The sequence below is a fragment of the Colletotrichum spaethianum genome (assembly GCF_022836535.1).
Source record: "Colletotrichum spaethianum MAFF 239500 DNA, contig49, whole genome shotgun sequence".
Taxonomy (NCBI): domain Eukaryota; kingdom Fungi; phylum Ascomycota; class Sordariomycetes; order Glomerellales; family Glomerellaceae; genus Colletotrichum; species Colletotrichum spaethianum.
In genome coordinates, this window is record NW_026054819.1 from 242,981 (window position 1) to 259,087 (window position 16,107).

The 16,107-nt window shown below is 53.4% G+C and overlaps 4 protein-coding genes across 4 annotated transcripts; 2 read left to right on the plus strand and 2 right to left on the minus strand.

Moving 5' to 3' along the window:
- Nucleotides 1–565: 565 nt before the first annotated feature.
- On the minus strand, nucleotides 566–3,380 carry ColSpa_11709 (transcription factor lepE; the record flags this gene model as incomplete). Its single annotated transcript, XM_049277921.1, has 3 exons — nucleotides 566–628; nucleotides 686–2,326; nucleotides 2,535–3,380. The coding sequence occupies 3 exons, from the start codon at nucleotides 3,378–3,380 to the stop codon at nucleotides 566–568; spliced, it is 2,550 nt and encodes an 849-aa protein (XP_049133878.1).
- A 1,912-nt stretch (nucleotides 3,381–5,292) lies between these two features.
- ColSpa_11710 (uncharacterized protein) lies at nucleotides 5,293–5,822 on the plus strand (the record flags this gene model as incomplete). Its single annotated transcript, XM_049277922.1, has 2 exons — nucleotides 5,293–5,575; nucleotides 5,626–5,822. 2 exons carry the CDS (start codon nucleotides 5,293–5,295, stop codon nucleotides 5,820–5,822), a joined length of 480 nt encoding a protein of 159 aa, XP_049133879.1.
- A 1,167-nt stretch (nucleotides 5,823–6,989) lies between these two features.
- ColSpa_11711 (dihydrolipoyllysine-residue acetyltransferase component of pyruvate dehydrogenase complex, mitochondrial) lies at nucleotides 6,990–8,491 on the minus strand (the record flags this gene model as incomplete). The annotated part of the gene is made up of 2 exons (XM_049277923.1): nucleotides 6,990–8,051; nucleotides 8,180–8,491. 2 exons carry the CDS (start codon nucleotides 8,489–8,491, stop codon nucleotides 6,990–6,992), a joined length of 1,374 nt encoding a protein of 457 aa, XP_049133880.1.
- A 1,846-nt stretch (nucleotides 8,492–10,337) lies between these two features.
- Nucleotides 10,338–15,981, plus strand: ColSpa_11712 (protein transport protein SEC7; the record flags this gene model as incomplete). The annotated part of the gene is made up of 2 exons (XM_049277924.1): nucleotides 10,338–11,636; nucleotides 11,689–15,981. 2 exons carry the CDS (start codon nucleotides 10,338–10,340, stop codon nucleotides 15,979–15,981), a joined length of 5,592 nt encoding a protein of 1,863 aa, XP_049133881.1.
- Between the last annotated feature and the right edge of the window lie 126 nt (nucleotides 15,982–16,107).

Genomic DNA, 16,107 nt, shown 5'->3' on the forward strand with positions numbered 1-16,107 from the left:
GTTGCGGGATTCATGTTATTTCATATCATAGAATAATGAAAATAAGAAAACAACTGCTTGATTATGTTTGAGTTTCAGGAGGTTGAATCGAAATAGTATTGTTAATTACTCACGTGTCTCTTGCCCGACTGTCAGTGACGTAGGCTGGCCGCTGCTTGATGTTTTCTTCTTGGACCGGATTCGCACTGTCTACACTGAACATCTTGGTTCACAATTCATTATTCTAAAAGAGGACAACCCGTTTCAGACACATCTTGTCGCTTGGTGAAGGACTTCAGCTGGATGGATTGGACACAGGCGAAAAGTGCAGCCAGAGTTGCATCAACTGCCCGCTACACATCCGGCACTTTATGGAACGAACTGCTTTGTTCCATCATGTTGAACAGACGTTGTCAAGATATATTATAAGACACGTCATAATTCATAGCTGAACAATATTTAAGAAACATATCACGCGATCATTGACTGGATGAATATCAAATACACATCCAAGGTTGCTGTAACTCATCATAGGAGATTTCGGTATGTACATTTGGTGGAAAATTCACCCTCTGTATCCCAGGACCTACGACAATGCCATGTCCGGGAACAGACCAAGATTCACGTTCATCATGAGTCCGTTGTTTTCCTGCAAAAGTTAGCAAAGGCTCTTCACGTTCAGTTCAAGACACACAAGGGGCCTTACTATGGATCCCCAATCCCAATCCCCCAGTAGATCAATCCCGTCGTCAAAATCCATATCCAGGTCATGGACGTGCCGCATGTCCATTCCCTCCTCCAGTACGCCATCTCCAGCCAACTCGCATAACAAGTTATAGCATTCCCGAACCCGCTCTTGACAAGCTGCCTCAAACCAACGCTCAATAGTTTCGTCATTGGCACCGTTCTCCAAACCTTGGATATGAGCAATTAGAAGAACGCCGAGAGCGTGACCTTTGATGTTGGTCTCCCCAGACTGTATCCGTCTGCGAGACCAGTCATGGATCGCTTCAAGTACACCACGGAGCTGGGTTTCCGATCCAAACAAAGACATCGAAGGCCCGCTATTCACCTCCTCTTCTTTGAGGTGAATGAGCTCAAGCCCTATAGTCATGATTGCTTGGAACGGAATAGAGCGATACGTCCCGGCGCCATTGATTGTCAGCCGATGAAAGTCTACGTCTGACGGTGTAGTAGGCTTGATTGTGCTAGTCCCCGATTTGTCAGGGGTCAAAAATGCAACTTCACACAAACGTAAAGATGTATCAACGCTCATTTTCCTGGAGAAATAGTAAATCGGGTTTCGCAAAGCCAAGGGGATGATATGTTGATGAAGAGCAAAGAAGAGACGATACGACATGAACTGCACGTAGCGAAGTTGGAAGGATGTCACAGACGCGTGTGACTTAAGCTGCTGCATCATTCTCTGTAGCGATGCACTCAGCTCGTTGCTGTGCCTGAGCGTCTCCTCGTACACGGTGTCGGATCGAAAATGATTGACGCGCTTGGTGGTTGCAAGACGCGCCGCAAATGTTCCGAACAAGGCGAGAGGCACCGTCATCTGCGTGTGGGTCTTTGAGTCCTTTGGTACGGGGAATGCCGATTCTCCGTCTTCGATTAGTTGCTCGTCGTCTATGTTCGCCGGCAGCTCGGTGTCAAAATCGTCCATCGAGATGAGCGGTGGCCCACCCGAGTCAATACTCGTCTGCAGTACAATTTCCAGAATTGTGACCCAGAGCCTGCGGCGCATTTCGGCACGGTAAGGACACATTTTTACAATTACCTTGGGTTCGCGATGCAGTCCCATGTACATCGCTGTTCTGATGATCGCGCCAGCACCGATCCAGGACAGGTCGCAGCCAACGTTGGCTGTGTGACGCAGGTAGTGCATCAAGCAGCGGATTTGTATACCGGTAATGGTCATCTTGGACTTCTCACAGGGTGTGATGAGCCAGAACATGCCCTCCCAGAACCACTGGATAGCGAGGTTGCGGAGGGTAAACCGCTCATCATAAATGGTGGCGCCGATGCCCATACACAATTGCATGAGGATGATGAAGGCTTCGCTTGCTTCAGACGGATTCTCCCAATACCGCTCATAGTCGGCCTTGAAGGTTGGGAAGTGGACAATGCGATGGACAGACTCAAAGGTACGAAGGTAGTTGTCGATGAGGGTGTCAGCTAATTCCCGAGACGGCATGCCCTTTCCAGTGGAAATCGAGCCAAAGGACGGAGTGCGGCGAGCTTTGATGACGCGTGCTAGCTTTTTGCATTTCTCAAGGTCGGAGTAAAGTTGGGAAGTCATTTCACCCTCGAGCTTCTTGGCGAAGTTGACCAGACGATAGAGCTGATACATATGTAAGCGGGATTGAAGCTACTTGGAGCATCTAACAAAAGAACTGAAATGTTTTCGCTGACGATGATGTTGATGTAAAATGAACATGAAGATTAAGAAATTCGAAAGACAAGAAGTGAGAAACAGAAGGAAAAGAAAAAAAAAAGCAGAAAGGTGAAGCCAAATATGGAAACTTTGTAAAAGAAAAGTTGGGACTTACCATATCGGCAGCATTCATCCAGTGACTCTGTCCAAAGTAGCGAGTCTTACTAACACACCCTCGACTGTACTTCAACCCTTCACGCAGAACAGGGTCAGACTGCGGCTCTTCATCACCTCTGCATCCATTCCTCACTGTCAGAACGGACAACTGCTGCTCGAGCTGTCTCACTCTTTCCACAAGAGAGTTGACCGCTGAGGAGGAGCTGGGACAACTCCCGGGCGTCGACGCAGTATCTGCACGAATACTGGCCGCAGCAGAGGACCGAACAGGGTTGACGGGCTGCCACGTCCCAAAGTCCGCCGGGCCCGAGTGTTCGCCAGAGCTGGGAGTCGGCATAAAGAGCGGGTTGCCTTCAGGAGTCTCCAGGACTAGTCTGTGTGCAGACGATCCAGAATTTCTTGGACCTGATAGGGCCTGGGCAGTCGGCCGGATAGGATCGGGGACTCCTAGGCCCGCACTGGATTCGTCTGCACCGTGTACAGGGCTTCTTTCAGGCCCAGCAGGCCTCCTCCGGGAAGAGATGTCATATTGGGCCCTCACCGTAGACGGAGCCGAGTGTCCTGTAGACGGCAAAGCTTGGGTGACCGGAGGAATCTGGCCAGGGAAGTCGAGAGCCGAGGCCATGGAATGAACGGAATTCGCACCATTCTTTTCACTCTTTCGCGGTGCTGGCTTTGTCTCCGAGGCGTATGTGCAGACAGAGCGCTTGGAGCGCACGCAGGTGCTGCAGGGAAGGTTTCTGTCGCAGCGGACTTTGCGCCGGCGACATTGCTCACATGCCAAGGCGGGTCTCCGTCGTTTCTTCTGCGCTGAAGGCTGAACCGGACTTCCCAAAGTGTTCATTTTGGGTAATCTGGTGATTTGACACAGGTTTGGAGAATTGGGGACGATGTGATGGGATTGTGGAACGCCGATAGTATGAGCGGAGGTGGGCAGCTCGGCTTTTTGTCTTGAGTCCGAGTCTCCCCTGCTGTTTGGTGCCGGTCTATAAAACGTTGGTGCCTGGATCAAGCAGTAGCGAGAAAAAATTTCTGTATAGGTATCGAAGCAAAGATCTTATCAGATGATCAGAAAGGTTTTGTCGGTGAGGAGGACGAGGAGGATGACGGAGCTGACGACGAAAGAGAGTGAGTTGGTGCTTATCCCCGAGATGTCGTCGGGATTTATGCGTCAAAGGATTGTTCCGCCCGCCATACACCGAGCGATGTGAGAGCTTGATTGGCCCTAGTCCCTAAAAATGCAAAACACCGAGCTGCATTTGAATAGGCCGACTTACACGATAATTCCGAGAAGGTTTGGGGGTCAATCACCGAGATTGCCGACTACGATATCCGTGACCCCTCGAGGTATGTATTCTTCAAAGGCTACAAATCCACGATTGGTTGGTATGCGAGGGCCGCAAGAGGACTTTGAAGACCTATATGAGAGACCATGCCCTCCGTAATAATTATAAGATGACCAGTGTGCAATGATATGATGTTTATCTTTTCCTAGCTATGTCGCTGCATAGCACCAATTCGCAACTACCGAGTAATCAGTGACGAATTGTCCACCAGATAATTTGACGGATTGAAAACAAGACAAGTCAGGCGTTTAACGAAGCAAGAGTGGGAGGCTAGTTGTCGGCTCTGTCATTTAATGCGAAAGTTAGCGTGAGTTCTTTCCAAGGCTGAGCTTTTCGACGGTTCTGCATCTTGGAGACAATCGTTTCCATGCTGGGCTGGAAAGAGAAGGTGAAATATGAGACGACTAAGCACCAATACACCACAAGGCGTTGCGATCATCAAATACGACTCGGTCTCGTGAAGACTTCTAACTAGCATGGTGTCAAGAGAGAAGACATAGTCGCTAGGTTTCAACCTAACCAACGATACACCTTCCAGAGCAATTGAGAGTGGTTCTCAAATCATTCGCAGAAACCTCCAGGGATCGATGAAACTCTCTGTTGTATATCTTGATTGTCTGTTGTTTCTCCAGCTAAATGCGTGCTAAAAAAAGGCGCAAGTGACACCAAGAGTCTGGCAGTGCTATTTCTTGCACACCGAGAGTAGTAGCAATGGCGGCCTCATTGGCTTGGATTGCTCAACATTTCTAGCAATATCCTTCACGCCGTTGTATTAGCGGCTGCGCTGTCCCAAAAACAAGACCTGTCATTCGGCCAGAAACAAACCCAGCCCGTAGTGCGAACGTTGCGGCTTGCACAAAGGAATGAAACGATACAGCGGATTTGCTGAGGCGCTGTACCAAGGTCTCTGCTGCCACACACGCAACTTCGCGCAAAGCCCTAGGATTTGCAAAGATTCGGTTCGAAAACCTAATTGTACAACCCTAAGAGACCACGTTATAAATCTAGCGTGCGGGGTAATATCAATTGACAAAGAAACTACAGAGTCAAACTAAGAAACCCGTCTGGCAGAAATCATACTATGCGACCCGTTCCCAGGCCGAAAGCCGTAAGAGTTCAGCCTATCCTTCGTATTTAGCACCGACCTCCTGTGCGGCTACAGCTTTAGGTGTGAAAGTGGTGTTACTCAGTGTGGTATGACGCAACGCGCGCCGACTACCCGGTATAGCGGGAAATGGAAACAAGGGGGTAACGGCGGTCATCTACAAACGACATCTGCCAGTATTGATAAACGCAACAAATACTACTTATAAATGACCTAACTGCTGCCAGCCGCTTCCATTTGTAGTCACTTATCAGTCGGTAGCTGTACCAATTCTTATACTTCTAGCCGTGCTCCAGTCACTCAGGATGCGATTCACAATCATCTCCGTCCTCGCCCTTACCGTCGCCGCCACTGCCTCCGCCGCCGTTGCAACTCGTGACGGCCCCGATTACGGCTCATGGGATTTCTCCGGCTCCGCCACCTTCCCCGTCAGCGGCTACACCTCCTACCATGTTGACGCGACGTACCACAATAGCGAGCTAGCAGCGCCGATCGAGGTGACGTGCAGCTATCTCTACAACCCTCGAGACAAGACAGAGACCGCGTCATGCTCGGACCCAAGTTTTTCGTACGACTTCGGGGATGTTCGTGAGTTCTTTTCAGAAAGGGCAGGCGAAGGGAGGTCCTAGAGGCACCAGGGAGCAAAGCTAATATCCTGCGTGCTGTGGGCCAGGCTAACACTGTCGCAACTGTGACACTCAAGCAGACCGTCGGGCTGTGGGGAAGTAATGTCACCGTGACTGGTGCGAAGGAGTTTGATTTTGACTTCAGCGGCGGTGCCGGTTTTACGGGGACTGCTGCAGGTACCATTGAGGCACAAACAGCTACGGCTTGAGAGAGTGCAATAATTCCGGCGCAGGGTGCATGCTCCAGGATTAAATACGTTAGCTCGGGTACATGCCAACGGTTCAGGGCATACGATCAACAGGCCTCAGTGCATTTGATTATGGTGGGGGTCTCTATGAAGATCAAGTATTTAGCTTAACTCCAATTAGTGACCAATAGACATGGTGTTTCTCTCTTACTGATTGTCATGAGAGCACATGTGGCAATTAAGACTGAGCCTCAAGTCCACCCCTCTGAACTAATGATATCTTCTGAGATCTAGCTGTAAGCCGTTTCTCCCAAACCAACGTATTTAATCCTGGAGCATGTACCTAGGACAACCCGAGAAGTAGGCTGGTTGCCTCTCCTAGAGATGGAGCAATAGGGATTGTGAGTATGCATGCATGCAATCTATTCCGTGAGAGGCAAAGTCTCAATTTTCCACGAAATATAGCCTCGCTTTCACTTTAATAATAGAACGGGTTCGAATGGATACCAACGGGACAGTTAAGCGTCTCTTATCAACACATGAGTGTAGGTTTCAATTCTCAAGTTTGACTGAAGTAGTCTTTAAAGCATGTCGATTACGCCCCAAAGGCTTCTCTGGCAGTTCAGCTTGAGCCGAGTGTAACGTCAAATACTTCGAAAGAAGTTCCAATGGCACTTAGTTTAAGAATATGGAGGGATTCACTGTGGGCCCTACGTGCAGACACCCTGAACTCATGGTTCATCTAATTTTGGGGCCGTTTATAGTTAGCGCGCAAAGGACACATTCCTGTTGGCGCCTGGCTCGTCACATGGGATCCGATTACACAGACACAAAGGGGGGATCGGGGTATTCCGGTTGGTTTCAGCGCAAAGGTAACTGCTCGATTTCTAGGTAAAATGGGGAAAAGGAGACCAAATGTACAAGACAGAAACCTCTTCCGCACCCGAGATGCAGCATTAGTCAGGAGATCATTGTACACGGGAAGTAGGTTGTGGTAGGTTCGTCGTCCGGCGCCGAGCAGATGGTGTATGCTTCGGCCCGTCTTTCACTGCCCTCCGCTTTCCTCCCTTCGCAAACCACAGGTCGTATCTTCGGCCTGAACGTTCTATATCCTACGCCGGATACGCCTTCGAAACTCATCATGCCTCCTCCGCCGCACCGCACGCGTCACACAACAGGAACTCCACCTTACAGAAGGAGCTCGAGGGGGTTCTCGAGGACCTTCTTCAGCTCCTTGAGGAACTCGGCACCGACGGCGCCGTCAACAACCTTGTGGTCGAAGCTACCGGTGATGGTGATCTGGTCATCCCACTCGACGCCAGTGGTGCCGTCCTCAGACAGGGCGGGAACGGCGACCTTCTTGGTGGTGCCAATGGCAAGGATGGTGGATTGAGGAGGGTTGATGACGGCGGTGAAGTTGTCGACGGCATCGTTCATGCCCATGTTGGAGATGGAGATGGAGCCGCCCTGGTACTGCTCAGGCTTGAGCTTGCCGTCGCGGGCGAGCTTGGCGAGCTTCTTGACCTCGGTGGAGATGGCCTCAAGGCCGCGAGCCTCAACGCCGGTGACGATGGGAGTGATGAGACCGGTGGGGGTGGAGACGGCGACGGAGACGTCGACGGTGTTGTGCTGACGGATGACATCGCCGCGCCAGCTGGAGTTGGCCTGGGGAACCTTCTTGGAGGCGACACCAATGGCCTTGATGAGGAAGTCGTTGACGGACAGCTTGTACTTGCCGTCGGAGGAGGCGTTCAGGGCCTGGCGAAGCTTGAGGAGCTTGCTGACGGAGATGCTGGAGGAAACGTAGAAGTGGGGGTTGTTCTGGGTGGACTCCTGGAGGCGGGAGGCAATAGTCTTGCGCATGCCGCTGATGGGGATGTCCTCGTAGTTGGCACCGGGGGCAGCGGCAACGGGGGAGGAGATGGCCTTCTTGACGTCGTCCTCGGTGATCTTGCCGCCCTTGCCGGATCCCTTGATGTTGCGGATGTTGATGCTCTTCTCCTTGGCGAGGCGCACGGCACCGACGGTGGCATTGGGCTCACGGTCCAGGGCGTTCTCGAGCTTGCCGGCGGGCTTGTTGAAGTCATCGGAAGAGTTCTCGGGTTCGGGGGTAGGGGCAGAGGCGGTCTTGGCTTCCTCCTTGGGCTGCTCCTTGGGAGCGGGCTTAGCGGCATCACCACCGGCGTCGGCGGCGGAGAAGCCCTCGAAGGCGCTGATATCGGTGCCCTCCTCGACGAGGACGGCAATGGGCTATGAAGGCATTGTCAGTATGCGCGGGCATCAGTGGCATGTTTGGTGTTGGCGGTGGTGGGCGGATATGGTTTATCGCGATTACGGACTCGACGGGGTAAGGGTGAGAAAAAAAAAGTCGCACATACGTTACCGACGGGGACATCCTTCTCACCAGACTCCTTGAGAAGCTTGGCGATAACACCCTCCTCCTGGAACTCAAAGTCCATCTGGGCCTTGTCGGTCTCGATCTCGACGAGAACATCACCGGGGGCGATGCTGTCACCGGCCTTCTTCTGCCACGATCCGATATTTCCCGCCGTCATGGTAGGCGACAGGGCAGGCATCTTGATGACGGTGTGCGGGGGGTAGGAGGCGTAGCATCTCAGGATCTGGGAGGAGAGGTTGCTGCGAAGGAGGGCATTCGGACGGACAGTCCGTCTCAAGACCGTGGAGATCATGATGGATAAATAGCTCTCGCGGGCGGCGCGAAAGCAGGGAGAGAGAAACTGGCGACGGGACCGGAGTTGGACTATGGATCAAGACGATGGACCGTCGACGTCGAACAATTGAAGCCTATGGGCAATCGAATGACGGAATTGGACGAGACGAGGAGGAAGAAGGGGAGGGAGGGGGGAGAAAAAGAGAAGGGAAGCAGAGCGACGACGCGGGATTATTTTGGGACGACGAGGTTTGATGCTCGAGATTGTCGGACGGGAATCTTTCCTTGGGGCTGGAGTTTTTTGCGTTGAGCTCCGTCGCTGGATGGAGCTTGGGGCGCTAGTCCTAATCGGGCGTTAGCGCGTCCCTACAAAATGCCTGCGCAGGGAGGGCCGTTAGGTGCGCGTTGGCTTGTTCGGTCAACTTTCAGTGAGCGTAGCAGCGAGTGAGTGAGTGCGTTCGCTGGCTGCAAGCCTACAATGGTCTGGGCCAACTAACGGGCTGCAGTGCCTGGCCAGGTTTCGCCGATAATTGTGGCCGGTGGCCGGTGCGCCAGGTGCTTAACGCCAACAGCCAACGCCTGCGCCAGCCAACCGGGTCCGCAATCGCTGGTGGCACACTGGGCCTTGTCGCTGGGCGGGCTTGATTAAGACCGACTGTCCTCAGGAACTTTTCGGACTTGAGAGTGGGAATAGCCCGGGAAAACAAGGGACCTGACGGGGACGTACAGGAGAGACCTGGCCAATGGGAACGGACTTTGATGAGTGAGGAGTGGGTCTCACCAATTGGTCTCCATTCTCATGGCGGTGTACCGTTGATTGGCTTGTTGGCCGCCGCCGGCGCCGGCGCACGTGATGCCAGAGGGAGACACGGAAGAGTAGACGCGCCGCACTCGCGGCCCCACCCGCGTCTGCTTACCTCATCCAATTTGTCTACGTAGTACTCTGTACTGAGTATCGGGACTCTTTTGCTTCCCCCTTGGTCTGTGCTGCCGTGGACTCGAGCCGCCTCCATCTCTAAATGCTGACATAAGACACTACCTTACCTACGCAGGAGACGCTCCCTAGCTGAGTCCGCCACGTACACCAGATGCTCTTCCTCTGTGAGGGACGCTGCGGTTTGCGTAATCTGCGGCTGCTGCACCTGAGAAAAAGGGACAGGCTCCAGACAGGCTCCAGCTTTGCAGCAGCTACATTAAACCGACGGGGACACGCTACAGTGCCGCGACTCGAGCTGTACAGTGTTCGGACCAGGCTGCCTCCCATGCTCCTCGCCGCCGAATAGCCCACAGTGCACCTTCCCCAAACTTGTCATTTGCGTGCACCGAAAAGACAGCCCCAGGACCGTGGCAGCCGTGGATCAAGGCCAGGGGTCCCCCCCATTCAAAGAAATTTGGACCGTCATTGCCAGCTCTCTCCATCTCCAAATTGCTTGTGCTGTCCAATTCGCGAGGACCACCTTCATCTCGAGCACAGCCAGCACCGCCAGAGCTTCTTCATCCTTTAGTTTTTGTGCGAACCTAGCATCAACACCCACGACTGCCTCCACGAAGTCGACGGCACGCACGTAGTCAGTGCTGCCATATCCGAAGCCACCGACCACTCCAGCAAACTAATACCTACTCTTCGTTACTCCATTGGGTCCCCCCCCCCCCCCCCCCCCGTGCCTGCCGTCCTCTCCACGTCGCCCTGCATATGCGCATGCGCCCCTCGATGTCCGACCTAGCAGCTTACCTACCCATACCGACACCTATGCTGCAATCCTGCTAGATCGCAAGACGCCGACTCCGACACCACGTCCATCTCCTGATCACGAACTCCGCCCTTTGAACTCGCGAATGGCACTTGGTCCCTCCACTGCTCCCCCATGAGCTCCCTCAAATTCCTCGTCTCCTCTCTGGAGGCCATTGCGGCTTCCAAGGAGGCCCAGAGGAACAAGCAGCTGACCGAGTCTCTCCAAAAGACCCTTACGGCCATCAAAGAAAGCGATCCGAATTTTCCGGACCCTGAAATAGTCTTTGCCCCTCTGCAACTGGCTACGAGGACTGGCAACGTCCAACTCATCACCGGCGCACTTGACTGCATCGGCAAGCTCATATCCTATTCCTACTTCTCGCTGCCGAGCACAGCCGACGCCCAGCAGCAAGATGCTCCCGCGGACAGAGCTCCGCTCATCGAGCGCGCCATCGATACCATCTGCGACTGCTTCCAGGGCGAGACCACAGCCGTCGAGGTCCAGCTTCAGATTGTCAAGTCGCTCTTGGCAGCCGTCCTAAACGACAAGATTGTTGTCCACGGCGCAGGTCTCCTCAAGGCCGTCCGCCAAGTTTACAATGTCTTCCTACTCTCAAGGAACACCGGCAACCAGCAAATGGCCCAAGGAACCCTGACCCAGATGGTCGGCACCGTTTTCGAGCGGGTCAAGACGCGGCTGCACATGAAGGAAGCTCGGGTGAGTCTGGACAAGTTGAAGCACAGCTCGAGCAACGTCACTTTTGAGCAGGCCGAGTCTGTCAACGGCGTCGCCAACGTAGAAGAGAAGGAAGCAGAGCAAGCCCGAGAGGAAGAAGGGGAGGAATCGCGAGCGCTCGCCGCCTCCGAAAAGGCCCCTGCCGAAAGCGAAGAGAATGCCAACGGCAAGCTGACATTGAAGGACCTGGAACACCGCAAGAGCTTCGACGACTCACATCTGGGAGACGGGCCTACCATGGTGACCGAGATCAAGCCGGGGAGGAAAGCAGCACGATCCGTGTCCGAACAATCCACCCCCGAATCGGCCCAGGAGGACAGCCCCGAGGCTTTGGATGCCGAGGACGAGGTCTATATCAAGGATGCCTACCTAGTTTTCCGATCCTTCTGCAACCTTTCCACCAAGGTGCTGCCGCCAGACCAGCTTTATGACTTGCGTGGACAGCCCATGCGCTCCAAGCTCATCTCCCTACACCTTATCCACACCCTCCTCAACAACAACATCGCCGTCTTCACCTCTCCACTTTGTACCATTACGAACTCCAAGAGCAACGAGCCCACGACTTTCCTTCAAGCCATCAAGTTCTATTTGTGTCTTAGTATAACGCGCAACGGAGCCAGTTCCGTCGATCGCGTCTTCAATGTCTGTTGCGAGATCTTCTGGCTGATGCTCAAGTATATGAGAGAGTCGTTCAAGGTTTGTGCGCATCACACCGGGCTTTCCTGGGGCTGTATTAACTTTGTCACAGCTGGAAATCGCCGTGTTTTTGAACGAAATCTATCTCGCCCTTCTCGCGAGGCGGACCGCTCCCATCTCCCAAAAGGTCTACGTGGTCAACATCCTGAACCGTTTCTGCGCAGATTCCAAGGCTTTGGTGGAAACCTACCTGAACTACGATTGCGAGCGTAGCGTGGACAACATCTTCCAGACCATCATCGAGGACTTGTCTAAATTCTCCACAGCCCCTGTGATGGTGACACCTGTGCAAGAACAGCAGTACGAAGAAAAGGGGGCAAAACTCAACTCCGGAGGTGACTGGCAGTTGAGGGCAATCTTGCCTCCGCCCCTATCTGTCGCACATATTACGCCACAACCCGAGCCTGAGAATGACATTCCCAAGGAGTACGTGATGAAGCGGATAGCCTTGGACGCTTTGGTGGATTCACTGAGGTCGATGGTTGACTGGTCCGCCGCTGTGCGGCAAGACGCGAACGGTGTCAGACCGGACGCTGATACGAGAAACTCCGAGGATGTCCGGCCGTCCATCGATCCAAGCATGAGTGACAACCCGTCTCGCTTCGAGACACCCGCACCCTCGACGCCCATTCTGGAGGACGATCCCGCCTCGTTGGAGAAGGCCAAGGCCAGGAAGACGGCCATGAACAACGCCATCAAGCAGTTTAATTTCAAGCCCAAGAGAGGTATCAAGCTCTTGTTACAAGAAGGCTTCATCCCCAGCGAGAGTCCGCAGGACATTGCAAAGTTCCTGCTTACCGAAGATCGTTTGGACAAGGCGCAAATTGGCGAGTACTTGGGTGAGGGCGACCCCAAGAACATCGAGATTATGCACGCTTTCGTCGATGCCATGGATTTCACAAAAAAGCGGTTCGTTGATGCGCTGCGCACTTTCCTCCAGTCTTTCCGTCTTCCGGGAGAAGCGCAAAAGATCGATCGGTACATGCTCAAATTCGCCGAGCGCTACGTTATGGGCAACCCTAACGCGTTTGCTAATGCTGATACGGCCTACGTCCTGGCGTACTCCGTCATCATGCTCAACACCGATCTACACAGTAGCAAGATTGCGAAGCGGATGAGCAAGGAGGAGTTCATCAAGAACAACCGCGGTATCAACGACAACGCTGATTTGCCTGACGAGTACTTGCTGGCCATCTACGACGAAATCGCCAGCAACGAGATCGTTCTCAAGAGTGAACGAGAGGCAGCGGCAGCTGCAGGTGCCGTCCCGCCACCATCGACGGGAATCGCAGCTGGGTTGGGACAAGCCTTGTCCAACATGGGCCGTGATCTCCAAAGGGAGGCCTACCTTCAGCAATCTGAGGAGATCGCTCTGCGTTCCGAGCAGCTCTTCAAGACCCTGTACAAAAACCAAAGGAAGAACGCACAACGATCCGGCGTCAGGTTCGTTCCAGCCACATCCTTCCAACACATTGGCCCCATGTTCGACGTCACATGGATGTCCTACTTTTCCGCGTTGTCTAGTCAGATGCAAAAGACCCAGAACCTCGAAATCAATAAGTTGTGCCTCGAGGGCATGAAGCTGGCAACGAAGATTGCCTGTGTCTTTGACCTCTCGACTGCTCGAGAAGCCTTTATTTCCGCGTTGAAGAACACGACAAACCTGAACAACCCGCAGGAGATGTTGGCGAAGAACGTAGAAGCACTCAAGGTCATCCTCGAACTTGGCCAAACAGAAGGCAATGTTCTCAGATCGTCATGGAAGGATGTTCTCATGTGCATCAGTCAACTTGACCGACTGCAGCTGATCACTGGCGGTGTGGACGAGAGCGTCGTTCCCGACGTGTCTAAGGCGCGCTTCATGCCTCCGCAGCGGGAGAACTCAAACGACTCCAAGTTATCGACACAGTCCAAGCGGAGGGGCGGCCGGCCGAGATCTGGAACTGGCCCACAAGGGTTCTCCAACGAGATTGCTTTGGAAAGCCGTTCTGATGAAGTGATCAAGGCTGTTGATAGAATTTTCACCAATACGGGCAATCTCAACGGAGAGGCCATCGTCCACTTTGCCCGGGCTCTGACGGAAGTCAGCTGGGACGAGATCAAGGTTTCCGGGTCCAACGACTCACCGCGGACGTACAGTTTACAAAAGATTGTCGAGATTGCCTACTACAATATGACGCGTGTGCGTTTCGAGTGGAGCAACATCTGGGAGGTTCTCGGTGATCACTTCAACCGGGTGGGTTGCCACAACAACATTACAATCGTCTTCTTCGCCCTGGACTCGCTTCGGCAGTTGTCGATGCGTTTCATGGAATTTGAGGAGTTGGCTGGTTTCAAGTTCCAAAAGGACTTCTTGAAGCCTTTCGAGCACGTCCTGGCGAACTCTCAGAATATCGCTGTCAAGGACATGGTTTTACGCTGCTTGATCCAAATGATCCAAGCAAGGGGTGACAATATCCGTTCGGGTTGGAGAACAATGTTTGGCGTTTTTACGGTTGCCGCTCGTGAGACAAACGAGAGCATTGTCAACCTTGCCTTCGAGAACGTTACACAGGTTTACAAGACCAAGTTTGGCGTCGTCATCTCACAAGGCGCATTCACAGACCTCATTGTCTGCCTCACCGAGTTCTCCAAGAACATGAAGTTCCAAAAGAAGAGTCTGCAAGCGCTCGAAAGCCTGAAGTCCATTATTCCCCGCATGCTCAAGACACCAGAGTGCCCCCTCTCGCAAAAGGGCCAGAGTGCGTCTAGAGAGCATGCTGCCTCTGCCGCGGATACTCTGCAAAGGTCACAGAACAGGACATCGGTGGAAGAAGGTTATTGGTTCCCGGTTCTGTTTGCGTTCCACGATGTCCTGATGACGGGCGAGGATCTCGAGGTGCGATCCAATGCTCTCGAGTACTTTTTCGAGGCTCTTTTGAGGTACGGCGGTGAATTCCCGCCAGATTTTTGGGACATTCTGTGGCGCCAACAGCTGTATCCCATCTTCATGGTCTTGCGATCCAGACCCGATCTGAACAACGCGCTCAATCACGAGGAACTGTCTGTTTGGCTATCCACCACCATGATCCAAGCGCTACGAAACATGATCACCTTGTTTACGCACTACTTTGACGCATTGGAGTACATGCTAGACCGTTTCTTGGAACTACTGGCTCTTTGTATCTGCCAAGAAAACGATACCATTTCCAGAATCGGCAGCAACTGTCTGCAGCAGCTCATCCTGAAGAACGTCACGAAATTCACACCGGAGCACTGGTCCAAGATTGTAGGGGCTTTCTGCGAGCTGTTCGCACGCACGACTGCCCATCAGCTCTTTTCCGCTACCACAATCAACTCGACGGCCTCCATCGACATGCCGCCGAACGGACTGGATTTTGCCGGTCCACTAAGTCCCACCGAGACGCCCATTGAGGAAGAGTCGCTGAAGCTCAACGGATCGGAAAAGAATGGCGACAACACCGATGCCAGCTCAACTGATGCAAACATTGGAGCTATTAACGAGGATGACCTGAAGACCCCGACAGCACCGATTCATCCCCAGACCCAGCCTCAGGCCCAAGCGCCACTGGAAGAGTTCAAGCCGACATCGAACCTGCAGCAACAGCCAGTAGTCGTCACAGCTGCTCGCCGCCGTTACTTCAACCGCATCATCTCGCGATGTGTTCTGCAGCTGCTCATGATTGAGACGGTCAACGAGCTGTTTAGCAACGACACTGTGTATAACCAGATCCCGACAACGGAGCTCCTCCGACTTATGGCACTGCTCAAGAGGTCGTACCTCTTCGCCAGGAAGTTCAATGCTGACAAGGAGCTGCGCATGCGTCTCTGGCGCGAGGGTTTTATGAAGCAAGCCCCGAATCTGCTAAAGCAGGAGAGCGGAGCGGCCGCTACGTACGTTGCCATCCTCTTCCGCATGTACGCCGACGACAGCCACGAGCGCACGGCTGCGCGCGACGCGATCGAGCAGGCGTTGGTGCCCCTGTGCAAGAGCATCATCAAGGACTTTGTCGCTCTCGAGGAGGATAGTCAACACCGCAACATCGTTGCCTGGCGACCGGTCGTGGTAGACGTTCTCGAAGGATACGCCGCCTTCCCAGTGGACGCGTTCCACAAGCACATCAAAGAGTTTTACGTCATGGCCGTGGAGCTCCTCGGCAAGGACCTCACCACGGAGCTCAGGGTAGCGCTCCTGCTGGTTCTTAAGCGTGTCGGTGAAGTTGGGCTTGGTATCGAGGGTATGACCAAGGTAGAGGTAGATCGCAGAGACAGCATCCTCAGCAATGCGACGGATAATACAGTAGACGGACACGAGGGCGATGCCTCGAGCAGGATGCGGCGTTGAGCCGGTCGAAGAAAACGACGGGCAGCGCGCGTTGGGCATGGCGTAATGGATAGATTGTAGGGGGGATCGTTTTCATGTAACATTACTCAACCCGGCTCGGATGACAGCCGAGGCCTTTGGCAGTTC